Source organism: Genypterus blacodes, unplaced genomic scaffold (genome assembly GCF_046128005.1).
Source record: "Genypterus blacodes isolate CSIRO-AG114 ecotype Tasmania unplaced genomic scaffold, CSIRO-AGI_Gbla_v1 ptg000118l_1, whole genome shotgun sequence".
Classification (NCBI taxonomy): domain Eukaryota; kingdom Metazoa; phylum Chordata; class Actinopteri; order Ophidiiformes; family Ophidiidae; genus Genypterus; species Genypterus blacodes.
This window is the reverse complement of record NW_027466921.1, coordinates 2174854-2189872: the sequence shown is the minus strand read 5'-3', so window position 1 is coordinate 2189872 and position 15019 is coordinate 2174854. Positions and strand designations below refer to the sequence as shown.

Sequence of the window (15019 nt, the reverse complement as noted above, 5' to 3'; positions counted from 1 at the left end):
GTGCCTCACCAGCAGGCCTTGTAAGGAGTGCAGGTCTCCCTGCCAGGCTGCCTGCAGTAGCTGAGCCTGGGGTGGGAGCTGAGGCCTGGACATCCACCCTAACAGCTTCCTCTGGAGCTCAGGTGGGCTCACGTGCAGAGCCGTCTGCTGGTAAAGGTTACACAAGGTCACGTCGGCTCCCGCCCTCAGCACCCGCTGCACCACCTGTAAGCAACCACAATGTGTGAATCGCTCTGGATGTCCATATGAGGACAAAATATGTCTTCATGTGTAAAATGAGGGAAGGCTGCCTGATAGTTTTGTTTGATGCTAAAGGCCTCGTGCAATTTATGTACAATATTTTTATTGTTTGCTCCAAAGACTCATCAAACAGGCATGTGTAATGAAAGTAAACCACAGAGGATTGTTTCCCCTGTGACCTTCTAAGCTTCCAGTAGTTCATACGTTTCCTGGTAAATGGCTCCTCAGGAGGACGCAGACCTGTGTAAACAGCATGCGTCAGGTCACGTGACCTCACATAGAACTTGTTATTGTGAATAACATTGAGGGCTTCCCTGTCATGTGACTTTGTGTGTCATTTACTCTCACATTGACTCAGACGTGCACTCTCTCTGTCGCCATGACACAGTGTGATATTTAACTTTGAAGCATTGTAAGATTTCTTGAATTACATCATTACCAGCTGATCTTTACCAACAGATAATTACAAAATCTGTGTATTATTTTCAAATGATTTGTTATTTTACTATCTAGTCTCACTGTAAGGGCTGTTGCGTTTTCTTTTCTATTTTATTTTACCTCCATCATTCCTTCCCGACAGGCAGTGATAAGGGGTGTGCAGCCGTCCTGCTCTTCCTGGTCTTCCTCCTCATCCTCCTCATCTTCCACTTCCTCCCCTTCCTCCTCATCCTCCTCTTCATCCTCAGTGTCAGGTACCACCAGCTCCTGTCGACCCTCCACCTTTTGTTCCATTCTCAAAGCCAGCACACCTTCCTCTTTGTTCTCCTCCTCCCTGTCTCCTTTCAGCATCTCCTCCATGTTCCTCCACCTCTGTCCTCTCTTCTCACTGTGCTCCATAATCCACAGCTTCCCTGCCAGATCAGCGTGAAAATGAGCAGGCGAACAAATCAGAGTGAATGAAAATGAAGTTATTCGAGCAGCAGTACACCGTGTTGTTTTCAGTCAAGTGTCTGCTTACATCATGGCTGTGCTGTTCCATGATGTCAGTCTCTAATGAGTTACTGTTCCCAGAAGAAAGTGGGCAGGTTTGGTATTATTATTCATATCTCATTATTACTGCTGTTGATAAATTATTATGCATTAGGTTCTCATCCAGTCATACAGGGAACACGTGTGCACGCACAGGAGCAGACTGGTGTTCTCTGTATGTTTCTGTAGTATGTGTACGATACAGATAATGATCACTGTGAGGGTTGAAATCCCACTGGTACACTGTATGATGACTTCACCTCCAATCAGTAACTATAATCCATACTCGGCAATACAAGCAATTAATGAATAACAAAATAAAGAAAGCTGAAATTAAAGATTGTCCTGCTTACCGCGGTGTCATCGTATCTCCAAATTTCCTCTCTTTAACTCTGCATCGCTTCCATTCTTCACATTCCTCGATCAACAAATCCAGCTGTTTGTCTTATTTGAGCCGCTTGTGAGTGTTTGAGACGTAAACCTTTTGATCCTTTCAACAGCCTCTCCAAACTTGTGCTCTTTCCACTCTTTCTCCTTTCTCCTTTCTTCTTTTAGCTGCACACCTCCTGCTGTACGTTTACACTTGGTTACCTTGGAGACGCCTCAGACAGGCTAGGCAGACAGACCAGCAGGCGTTGACTTGCCAACAGGCTGTTCCCGGTTCAGGAAGAGTGAAAGCTGGAAAATAAGGAATGCAATTGCTCTTTTCTTGTAAATATAATTTATGCTAAAGAAACAAGTAAATTATTTAATCCAAATTGTTGCATGTATAATCCCATCAGTTGTTTCCAACAGAAATATCCTTGGCTTTGATCCTGGTTCTCTCTTATCATTGCAGCGTTATATTTGTGCTAAATATTTTTGTTTCTTGGAGCTTTTAATTGAATTCTAATTGAATCCCAATTTACACACACAGATAACTGCCCGGCCTTTACATACAACCACCAAATGTAAAAAATTAAAGCAAGAAATAAACAATCAAAACCATGACATTTTAATATCTGTAATGCATATTTACACTTCCCCTGAACTTTTTAAGGCCCCTTATCAAGTTATGAAGAATTCAGATTTAAAGCCCTGTGTAAACTCTGAATTAGCCACGAGATGGCGGTGTTTGATCACTACAGCCTCAAAGCCTTTTCATTAACCTGACTTGTACTTAAATGAAGTGATTTTGAGTGGTTTTGAGTCCCATTTCTTTAGAATTTGTGTTTTAGTGGAAGCATTCCAGAGTTTATTGCTATTTTACTTTCAATCCCATTAATATTTTGCTTTTCCAATGCATAATATAGCATCAACAAAGTGCTTTCTATTTCATTTAGTGGAACCTAATGGGTATTTAAGGGGAGTTTGAGGACTTAACATAAGCCTGAGCTTAGAAAATAGCGCTATGTCTTAGCCAAAACATCTATTGTACAAAAAAGAACAAACACATTCATTTTGTTGCAACTTTAATTCTGAACATCACTCCCATACCGATGCACTGTGCCTGCTTTGTCTGCTTGGTCTGATGAATAACAAAACAACACCAACTGTGAAGAGGAGTGAGCGGACAGAACATCTGATCTATTCCTGTGCGAGCGTCACAGAAAGCCAAAGCATCTGTCCAAACACTTGAAGATGAAATTCAATATAATCATGTTTGCCAAGAATAGTAACTTCATTTTTTATATCTTTATTTAAGCAGGCGGGTCAGTCCAGAGTGTTTACAGTGACAGCGTGCACACCTGTGAGTCACTGCTCTGGACAAAGACTGCAGGGGAGCTGCACTGGCTCCAAGAACAAAAGGTGACTTTGTGTGTGTGTGTGTGTGTGTGTGTGTGTGTGTGTGTGTGTGTGTGTGTGTGTGTGTGTGTGTGTGTGTGTGTGTGTGTGTGTGTGTGTGTGTGTGTGTGTGTGTGTGTGTGTGTGTGTGTGTGTGTGCGTGTGTGTGTGTGTGTGTGCGTGTGTGTGTGTCATGGTTCCTCATAGAGAAGTCCTTTTCTGCATTGCCTTTATTCTGATATTAAAAGATGTGTTACCATTACTATTATCATCATCACATTTGCAATATGCACCATTCATCCAACCGCCCTCGAACTCATTGCACCTTGTTCAGGGCTACAGCATTTCTGTAGAGTGCTTTTAATTTCATTAACATAAAATTAGCATAAAATTTTGTTTTTTATTTGCATTACCAAAATATAGTAGAGAGAGACATGAATGGACCGACCATGAGTGATGTCACAGTTGTTAATGACCTTATCATGAATGGATCTGCAAGATAAGCCATTTTATTGCTGCTGGCTCATATCAGCGGCCCACAGAGCTATGAGGACCTAAAGATGTATGAGGGAGTGAAGCTATAAGCCTTTCAAACAGACAGACAGCTCAAGCAGTGGGGATGCTTGGGAATGATGGAGTGTGGATTGCTGCTTTGCAAGAGCTCTCAAGGTGCACATCCTCAAGGACATTCAAAGAAACATTTGCTATCATCCTCCACTACTGCCAACCCTCAAGGATCTCTTTGTAAGATTTGGGGACCAGCTGAGATCGACTATGCATTAGAGATGAAGAAGACATCTTTACATCTTGCTGTTTTCTGAGGTTGAAGTCTGTCCAATTACAATGACATGGTACGGCCGAGAGAACCCACATACCACGAAAAGCAGACAAATATATTCAGGTCTCAATGGTTTAACACAGAAGAATAAAGAAAATTGTAAAGCTCTTTTATCCTGAACAGAAAAAAAAAAAGCTGAGTAAACCGCTCTATAAATAAACATCTGCTTAACAATTTAAAACCGAGAAGAAATGAGACAGATACATGCTGCAATTTTCATTTTCAAATCCCTAAACTTACCGCTATAAACTTAACCTCCCCGCGGAACTGTTAACCGCCTCCATGTCTACACACGGACGACAATAACTAACGGAGCGATCGCTGCACTTCCGTTATCCATGACAGCAGAGCGAAGTTGTGCCAGCCGATTTTTCTTCGTTTGGCTGTATCTTATGTCCAACACAGAGCCGATCGATCGGCGTGTGTGTGTGTTTGTGTCTGCTTCACGGCCGGAGGAGCCTGCGGTGGTGTGACACTTCATCCAGCAGACCGGTGTGTGTGATTATGGTGTAGCACGGAGCGCTCCCTCTGTGACAGCAGGTAACACAACCAGCGTCCCGGGCTAACTGCGGCTAAACAAACACTTTATTTACAACTTATACACCTTCCTTTGCACTAAACTAACACGTCACACTTTAATGGCGCAGTTGTACAAACATACACGTAACGGGGACATGTTGAGACTCGCCTCTAATCTTACACAAACATCCCGTTCTGTGTAGCTAGCTGCGACTAGCTCTCAGAATTATAGTTACTAGTTAAACCCATATTCGTCTGTTCTAGAACTCCTAAATTAAACAGTTAAACGCCCAATAAACCTGGCTATTAGTTGTACTTGTCTGTACAGTTTTGTTTCTGCTTATGTGACAAATCGGGTGTTTACAATGGTTCTCAAACAGTGTGGTGTGTTCCACAGGTGGCAGACGAGTGGGGAAATGTGTTTGCACTGAATGGAAATGTGTTGAATGTGATTGACAGCTCAGGCAGGTGGGCCCTTAATGTGACTGAGACACATATGGTGATATGTGATACTGTGTGTGTGTGTGTGTGTGTGTGTGTGTGTGTGTGTGAGAGAGAGAGAGAGAGAGAGAGAGAGAGAGTTTCATGAGCTCAGCCAGCCCCTCAATGGAGACGTGTGTGAGTCTCATGTGCCTAGCCAGCCCCCCTGTGCGCGTGTGTGTGTGTGCGTGCGTGTGCGTGTGTGTGTGTGTCTCTTTCTCATGAGCTCAGCCAGCCCCTCAGTGGATGTGTGTTTGTGTGTGTGTGTAATGAGCTCAACCAGCCCCTGTGTGTGTGTGTGTGTGTGTGTGTGTGTGTGTGTGTGTGTGTGTGTGTGTGTGTGTGTGTGTGTGTGTGTGTGTGTGTGTGTCTCATGAGCTCAGCCTGCCCCACAGTGGAGACGTGCAGTTTGTGTGTCTGCAGGAAGCAAATGGTCTCATGAGTGACACCACTTGTTTTGGTCTTCTAATATACAGGTCTAAAGAGAGACACAAATAGAAACTACAACTAATAAGAATAATGTGATTCTATTACTGTATTTAGTGTAATAAATTAGGTAAGAGATGCTGGGTGTGTACAGATAAGATAAGAGACTCTGGATGTGTTGATTCAGATGAATTCATGGCTGTATACGTGTCACAGTTCAAGCTGCTGCAGACAGAATGGGTGAACCACCTGGAGATCTTTTTTATTGGGCAGCCAATCAGAATTCCACTCACTGCCCACCTATGATCTGCCGTGATTGAGCTTTCAAAGTACAAGTGTCTCTTATTCCCTCCATTTACTTGCGGTTCAGTCAATTATGAAGCCTAGAACCCAACACACACGCTATTAGACAACTTACAGCCCCTTGTGTCTTTCTACAAAGTGGAATCTAAATGCCATCGGCCCTTCTCATCATTGTCAAGCACTTTGTTATTCATTCTTCTCCTTGTGGTGTCATTGCTGCTCACAAAGGGAGGTGGGGAAAAGTGAAGCTTGACATAGATTTCCTGCATCAACGCTTTCTTTAACACATTACTTTAATCATCGTGAGTCACCAACCATGCCAGTTTGTATAAAACTGACAAACATCTTTAACTGAATCTTCCAATCCTGTGGTTAGAGTTTTGAGTGTTTACGTACAGATTTCAGTTTGCACCATGAGCGACGTGGACACTGACGGCGTGTGCGATTGTTTTGTTTCCTTTCCAGGTGTTTGAGCAGCGGTGCAGCGCAGCACAGTGCAGCTTGGGGGCAATCAGAGGCGGACCGCAGCAGCCGAGCCATGCTTACCTTGGCCAATAAGCTCAAGAGGGAGGATGGAGGAAAGACGGGCCGTGCCTCCGGAGCCTCCGACTCCACCCACAGGGTCTCCATCAGGGATCGCCTTCTTACCAAAGGTACGTGGGGTCAGTTTGTCACCCAGTATTCATGGAAACGTCTTAGTAGGAGTGTGACGGGATTTCTTGAAAGAGCAGACAGACATTAACTTGAGAAGTGTGTCTCTCTCACGCTCATTTACTGTATCTCCCAGCTTTGCTTCGATCGGTGTCTCGTTCTCACCCTTTGCTCATGTCACCGCTTCATTTATATCTTCCTTCACCTTCGCAAGCTCTCTGCTTTCATTTCTGCAGCTGGTCAGTCAGTGCTTTCACTCGCTTATGAAAATGTGAATATGAATCGTCAAAACTGTTCAATTAAAGTGTATGATTTGATGTGACCCAATTTCCCTCAACTTGAGAGCCTCCTAACTGTTGTATAATCGGTTTAATGTCTGGAAGGACACTGTGACCTATTTTTGTTTAACCTCCTGCTACCATTAGCCTTGGTCTCTGTGAACTCTTTTACATCCAGTTCATTAAACAAACTCAACAAATCAGATTTATACAGTTTATATTGCAGTATAGGATGGATGAGTAATTGTTATATTGACAACAGTGCCTCTATAGAAAACATGTGGTGGTTGAAGGCTTTTTAAAAAGTGATTTTGTGAGAAGTACATTTGTACCATGGGCACCTGAATGTGTGTGTGTGTGTGTGTGTGTGTGTGTGTGTGTGTGTGTGTGTGTGTGTGTGTGTGTGTGTGTGTGTGTGTGTGTGTGTGTGTGTGTGTGTGTGTGTGTGTGTGTGTGTGTGTGTGTGCGCGTGCGCGTGCGCAAAAGGCAAAAATGCCATTTACATTCTACTGTTTTGTCGCTAACATTGCCTCTTATATTGCATATTGAAATTGGGAACTTTGAAACTTTTTTTGATAAATGAATGAATTTTATGTTAATGAACAACTTCATCATCCTTCACTTGATTACACTTTGAACTAGAAATGCAGCAACCGTAGCCAGAGCTGAGTCGAATACTAAATAAAATCTGAAAGATATAAACACCAAAGATCTTGGCAATAATGTCTTGACTATTGTGAATATTTTGATGTTTAATGATGTCTGTAGGTTGAAGTATGCGGTTGAGTGCCAAAGAAACCTATGGAAGAAAACAGAAGATAAATACTGTGATTGCTGGAAGTAATTATGATGTTGACCTTGGGTCGCCAAGCATTCTCTGGCTCTGATCAGGACCTGAGAACACAAAGTTGCTCTTTCCTGAGGAAAATGGGCCAACATATTATGAGGCAGGCGGGCAAGATCATAAAGAATAAGAAACAAGTTCTTCGCAGCCATTAAAAAAGCAATTAGAGATGTTTTCTCTTTGTCCTGAAACCATCCGTCAGCTGAAGCAGTGGGGTTAAAGGTCAGATCTCTGCATGCACTCGTCTAGAGGCAAACTGCTTTTTAGCCCCGGGGGCGTTGTTGAATGTCTGACCCTGTGCTCTCACCTCTCTGTAAAGGGGCGGAAGTGAAAACTGTGAGAATCTGTAATGTATCTCATGGTTACGCGCTGTGCACATGTCAAAGAGTAGATTTGCACTCATAAAGCACAGCTCACTGAATCTGAAAACAGCCTTGCAGGAAGCCCGGGGTGAAACGGGAGAGATACTTCCTCCCTGCAGACGTGCTTATTCTTTGGTATGAGACATGAACACCTCGGTTTGTGTCGTCGCATCCCTTTTTTTCCCCTCGGCGTCTGTTAAAGTCCTCAGGGTGGACACCAGATCCGTCCGCTCGTCAATGCCGCTGACACAAATAAGCCACGATGAGATTGTCAGTCATGAGAAAAGATAACAAAGAGCAGGGAGAGTCTGACTTCACCCACAAGCAACACCAGTGAGTCATTCACCTCTGCCTCTCCGCTTCTTCCTCTGTTTCCACCTCTTCCTCTTGCTACTTCACAGGTGGCACTTCATTCATTTTTTTCCTCTCTGGCACACTGCATCAGTTCTATATAAAACCATTCCTTTCACCAATTACAGATCAGATGTTAGAGCAACGATGCCTTTAATCGCCTTTCAGTTCCTTTTTTAGAGTATGAATGCTTACAGACGTGACATAATTACTTAGTACATATATACTCGCCCTTTGAGTGCTGTGTCATTCATTATTCTCATTTTCTTTCAACAGAAGTTGCAGAACTGGAAGCCCATCTACCTTGTAAGTTCACCCTCTGCACACCGCATCCCTTCACTCCCAACAACGAGGACTGTTATGTGTTTTTACGTGTCAAACGTGAAGACAAATGTCAGTGAGAGCCGATAGCCTGCAGTACCGCTGTTGGATTGGATTCTGTGTCTTTTACATTCATGTGGCTGCAGCATGAGTCACAGCTGTCACCAGGAGAGGCACAGTGATGAATACTGTTTGTTGAAAACACTATAGCTGTTCGTTCTGAATAACAAGAGGGGACAGATTTTTTTGTTCTCTCTTTCGGAGTGAACTGCCATAACCCCAAGAAAAAGGTGCATGTTTCACTAAGGAACAATAATTCAGCATTAAGTTTAAAAAGCTCCAAAGACACTGGAAAAGTGGCCATTTATAACAATTTGTACAATATTACAAATGTACAGATATTCATATAGTTGCTTTATCACATTACTTCAAGCATCGAGGGTGCCAGCAGCATAAGAACACGTAAGGTAAAGGTGATGTCACAGTTGATGTTCGCTGTCCCCGGTGCTGGTACTTGTTTTGGGTGTAATGCACTTTCTGAACACCAGGGGGGAATATAGTGCCACTGGCCTTTTTTGATGTATAGCAAAAAGTTATGCATTTTATATTTATATGATTATTATTTGGGGGAAGAAAGACTTAGAGAGGTCCAGCATTTTGATAATATTATTATTTTGCTCAAATCAACTGATGATCACCAGTAGACTTTCAACGAGCAGCTTCATCCTTCCCCTCTGTAATAACTGTGTGTGTGTATGTGTCTGTTCCTTCTCAGGTACATGCAAAGCCAGTTTCCCAGATGAAGACAAACTGCATCATTTCCAGCTTGCAGTGTCTCCTGGTAAGAGAAAAAGAGAAGTATTTTCCGTTTCTGTCTAGCACAGGAAATTGATTTGACCACTTCCACTCTTGCTTGGCTTTTCTGCAGTCGAAATGTAGCAGATTTTTGATTGCTTATTATTTCAGCTGCCCATGATATTGTGTAGTTCGAGTAATTGTGCAACAGATTCAGGCCTCACTCAGCCTCAGGTACAGTAAATGTCTGAAAAAGAACGTAGAGCCATTAAATTAAGCGGGTAACCAGGTTGAATTTGAGTTCGTCCATCCTCTTTTTATAAGAAATGCTGGTGGGGAAGTTGTATAGATTTGTTGTATAGAAGTGTTGCGATCTAACACCTTAAATCATCATCAGATTTGTTAGATGTGATTTAATTTGTTAGAAATTCCAATAGCCGTCCGCTCTCTGGTCTCCTCAATCTTTCTAAAGTCTGTTTGTAAATCGACCTTAACCGTCTTTGTTCTAAACAAAGTGCAGTGTTTGTGTCTGCATCATTAGAGAGTCGGTGGTGTGTGTTAAGTACTTACATGCAGTGAGTGTGTTCCTGATAACATTGACTTTAAATGGGTTTCCAGTATTTCGCCGTCACTGCTGCACCATTAGTCCCCGGTTCCAACCTGCTTGCTCAGCAGACTGCTAATAGCTCCTAGCTAAGCAGGCCACTTGTCAGATATTGCACAGACTAAACACACTGGCGCAGAGTTTCCCACATCTCTTTAGGCTCCCTTACCTCTCACTTTCTGCTCTCACTGTCTCTCACACACACACACACACACACACACAGAGACACACACACACACTCACTCCTCAAACCATAAATCCATATTTCCCTTATAAAATACACTGTAGGACTTTTAGTTTGTGTGTGTGTGTGTGTGTGTGTGGTTGGAGGTGGTGGTAATTGAAACTGAGGGGGAGAATGAGAATTCATGATATCTGAAAAGTGTACAGAGTTGCTGACTGTTCTCAAATTGATGTAATCAGATGTAATTTTGGGATTAGGATGGGCCACGTTTTCACTTTTGCGTCTCTACTAAAAATAACAAATATACCATTGCACGATGTGCTCCTTTAATTCCTTTAAGTCCTTTCATTGTGTCTGGCTCTGGAGACTTCTTGGCTCAAACTGTCATTAATAGTTTGGCGAATGTCTGATTTCTCGGTTTTTCATCCACTTTTGTCTAAAGCCTGAACAGACTCCTGCCTTTATGAATGCACATTTTGCTGCAGGAGAGCTATGAGCATTTTCTCTGAAGGAGGGTGTATCCCTTAGGGTGTGTGTGTGTGTGTGTGTGTGTGTGTGTGTGTGTGTGTGTGTGTGTGTGTGTGTGTGTGTGTGTGTGTGTGTGTGTGTGTGTGTGTGTGTGTGTGTGTGTGTGTGTGTGTGTGTGTGTGTGTGTGTGTGTGTGTGTGTGTGTGTGTGTGTGTGTGTGTCTGAGCCTGAGCCTGTCAAAAGACAAAGCTACCGGCTGCATTTAAGTAATTGGTCTACTGTACCTGTTTTTGTTTTGGGTTTCTAGCAACTAATATATCAAACTGGGCTCCTTGGACCTCAGAGTGTTTTCCAGCTTATGTTTACTTGTGGAACTCTCTCTGCTCTTGACACTAACTTTTTTTCTCATAACTCATCATCACTTCTTGACTTCACTTCTGCATCTTATCTCTTTAATGGGCATTTGTAAGGGAATCAGCAGATACTTTGTACTTTATACTCTGGTCAGATACTTTATACTTCTTACACTCTGTAATCGCTCAGAGCATTTATCCGATGGTTTTGCCTGACTGTGACATCACGGGTGACGTTTGATTGTGAAACTCGAAGCCTATACGTGTGTGTGTGACTCATCCATCTCCCTGTATCCTCAAGTAAGAAGGTTTGCACTCTTACTGTTACTGTTCTGCTCGGTTTGCCAAAAGACCTTTGTAAGCAAAAACTGCACAGAAAAGCAGAGATCAGCGCTTATAAAGAGGTTGGGTGTATTGTTTTTGATGGGGAGTTGATGTGAAGTTCTCCAGGGAAAGTATGACTCAACAATTCAGAACATGCCTCCACTGACGTACACCTGCTTTTCCACCTCCATCTGTCACTTTAGGATTATTCCCTTTTTAAATGCTGGTGTTTTCAGAGACGGTCGAAAGTGCCACCGGGTGCAAAAATCCGTAACCTCTACAGCTGTGGGCTTGTTTACACGTACAGCAAAACTTTGATTGCAGGTTCTTACAATGATTACCTTCGGACATCATGTCATCAGCATGATAAGGTTGAAATCAGGAAAACTTGCTCCAATAACAGACCAAGATTGTGTGATTGTAAATGAACTCTGTGATTGTCATATAAACCCAGTAATCACAGTCACACATCTCTACATATAGATTACAGATAACATAACATGTCAGGTATATGCATCAAAGCACAGAATCCTGTTCCTGTCACCAGCTTGTTCCTCCCCATGGTGTGTTAAGGATGTATTTACTAAACGCAAGATAACCGTACATTACTGTTACTATCACTGTAGCACAAACGAAGAAAGACCTCCTTACTGCATCCAGTAAAGAATTGATCATGTATCAATGCGCTTCATTGTAAAGCATAAATTAGAGATGAGTCACCCATTGTGTAAATGTGTGTGTGTGTCTGTGTGTGTGATGGCTCTGCTGCAGCTATTTCTGCCCGTGATCTCAGCATCAGCCTCCTCGAGCGTCGCTGTGTTTGTTGACATTGTGCAATTTCAGAAGTTCTCATTTTTCTGTGTGTGTCGGCGGGGGAAGATTCAGCTCTGATCTGCCCCCAAGTGGATAAACATTTTAATTCTTCAGATCTAAACAATGATGTCCATGATGCACACTCTTTGCTTGCATGTCGCGGAGTGAAATTGAAGTATATTGCAGCCCTTAAGTGTTTCTCTTATTGCTCTCGTAGTCTGCTATTGTAATCATTTTGAGAATGATATATTGGTAAAGATTCTGGAGAGGAAGCTTTAATTAGCTCTGTGGGGAATGTGATTGTGTTCTGAGGGGAGGACGGTACATGCAGTGAACTTGCCTCAAGATGCAAGTTTCTCCAGTGTCTTCAAACACCCAAAGCAGTGTTATGTTCAAGTGTCTCCACTGATGAAAAGAGGTCACAGCTCAGCGCTTGCAGAAGCTTCTTTTGCCTTTGTCTCAGTGGGTCCAGCGACAAAACACGCTGCCGCAAAGTTCACCTTGCCCTTTGCCTCTTGCACTCAAACTGTTTTAATCTTCTATCCTCTAATCAATGGACTTGTTCCGTCCTGAGTCTATGAGACATTCTGTACAAGCAGGGCAATAACATGGATCGTTTTGTAAAGCTCCCCTGCAAAGACTTAAACGGTTTGCTGACCTTTGCACCCACCAAGGTACTCCAGCAACACAGCTTACTTACTGTGAATAGATTTTTCTTTCCATCTTTCTTTAGCTTCAGCGCATGTTACAGAGAGTTGTTATACTGGTTAATTGGAACCTTCAGTTCATAAGGGTTTACTTTGCCACTAGTGAGTACAATCAGTCATAAAATTCCAAACAAAAGCCCTTTCCAAGTCTCTTGGCACTTAATGCCGTGTCATGTTTCAAGCACTAAATGTTGCGTTAAGAGGTTTTATGCTCTGTACCATTTTCAGTGCCAGGGTACTTTTGTGTTGTTGATTTTACACAAGATTCATATTCGTTACTTTTCCAGATAAACACCCATGAATAACTATTACTACTATACTACTATAAAAACAAAGTGTATGTAGAATTGTTTAAAGTTGGCCAATAATTACGCATTTGTAGTGAAAGGCTATCAACAGTTTTGGGGTGTGTGTGTGTGTGCGAGAGGCTGTGTTTGTGCACACTCTGTCTCCTGACATCCACTGACACTTAAGACTGATTATTCTGGTACATTGACGACAATCACATGAATTATTGAGCACCTCTGACTGTGACTATTAGCCAGGAGACGCTCTCCTGCTGGCCCCGTCTCTGCTTTCCCTCACGCTGTCGCTTTTTCTTTTCTCATCATTGCTTTGTGTTCATCCCCTTTTTCCAGAGTCCTTTACCTATGTCAATCCTGCCTCCTTTTTAATTTAAACGCTGTCTCGTTCAAGTCCTATAGTTCTATCGCATTTTATTTCTTGCTCCTCACATTTATAATCCAGGAAGGAGGATTGGTGTGGTATAATGAAGTTGTAACCCGGTCCTTGTCTTAGAGAATGGAATCAGCTGAGATGATGATGGCTGCATCTCAAATTGCCCTGTGTATGACAGAGAGAGAGTGCTTATTCCATCCCCTTGAATTTGCTGCCTAAACATCTCAGAATGTTTTCAGACTTCTTTCTTTCAGGAAAGAGACGCAGCGCTGAAGGTAAAATGTGTTAAAGGATAGAGGAAATGGATGCTTTGGCATTGTAGGACCCTCGACTCTCTTTTTCGCCGCCCACTGGTACAGGCCTGTGCTCAGTCAGAAAAGACAACAATGTAGACGAAACAGAAAGCAGACGTAAAAATCTACCAGATGGTATCTATGGGCGGGGGAGAGAAATGAACTCATGGAAAATTGAGAGGGAGATGGAATGGAATGAATTGCTTCAATTTATCAGTATCACAACTTCCTATAATCATTTGTTTCTAATTTGCATAGAGTGAGGGTGATTTAAGAGTTTACATAGAGATTCACTGGATATGCAGAAAAGCCCACAAACCAAGGACATGTGGGTTGGGGATTAAAATATTTGTTAGCAGCATTTATTATGGAACGTTGAAGTTGGTAGTGTTTACACGCCAGAAAACTTGGGACCTGAGCCAAACCGGACACCCAGAACTCCTCCCCAAAGTTGGTGTGGAAACTTTCATTAAGAGAGACATCAGTCAAGGAATGAACAACACTGGCAGCAGAGTACAGTGCTGCCAAATAATGAGCAGCACAGAGATCTCAGTTCTGAGGACCCATTGAAGTCACAAGGATCCAGTTTCACAATCCATGCACAACTTCAGTTTTGTCATCATTTATTACTTAAATGGATACAAAATGATAAAAGACATGATTGCTAAGATGACCAAAGCTTTAATGCTGAATATTTATTGATGATATCAGGAGTCTCATATTGATCTGTGCCTTTTATGGTAGAATCCGTGTGTGTAGTATGCCACATGTGCATAGGTCCTCAAAATGAATGACAGAATAGACAGAAAATATCTTTTACTCTCCCTCACTTACACACACACACAAACACACACACACAGTCATGTTCCTTCTTCTAGCTTGGCTCTTCTCTGTCTCTGCTGAGCTTTTCTCTGTCTCAGTGAAAGGTTGCTTGTAGTAAGTCTCCACCTGAAACATCTTTGTCTTTTCCCGTCTCACTCTGCCGCTGCTCTCCAGTTCTGCCCTTATTGCTTCTTCTAAAGGTGTTGTAGCCATTTTTATCCCTGTCCTTTTCTATCCGTGGATCTCCATAAGGTCACACTATAGATATAAATGCCATTTAGCTAATTACACACCTCTTTTTAAGTTGATCCTATTGCCTCAACTACTTGGCTACACATGGTGTGTGTGTGTGTGTGTGGTTGAACAGCTTATTAAGGTAGACATGGCCTGACAAAGTCACCTTAACTGACTATTGAGTATATCATCTGAGTGTGTAGGAGAGCTTACATGACGACCTTCTGCATGCATGTGGTCATTCGCTATAGACGGCAATAACATGACAACACAAACATGTTAGCCGTGTTTGTCCACTTTAATTTCACAAAGCAAAGCACACAAAACCTGGTTGAGCACATATTGTGATTTGCTTTGGGAAGTGACAGATACTGACGGTGTCTCTTGTTCTCCTTCCA

General features: G+C 42.6%; 1 protein-coding gene across 1 annotated transcript in view; it reads left to right on the top strand.

Moving 5' to 3' along the window:
* Positions 1–4129: 4129 nt before the first annotated feature.
* ube2f (ubiquitin-conjugating enzyme E2F (putative)) overlaps positions 4130–15019 on the top strand; it is a 29700-nt gene continuing 18810 nt past the window's right edge. Inside the window, exons 1-4 of the mRNA XM_076162003.1 lie at positions 4130–4351; positions 6005–6192; positions 8302–8331; positions 9122–9187. Of these exons, the coding sequence (XP_076018118.1) occupies positions 6078–6192; positions 8302–8331; positions 9122–9187 (211 nt within the window). The 5' untranslated portion in view covers positions 4130–4351; positions 6005–6077. The remainder of the gene's footprint in view (positions 4352–6004; positions 6193–8301; positions 8332–9121; positions 9188–15019) is intronic.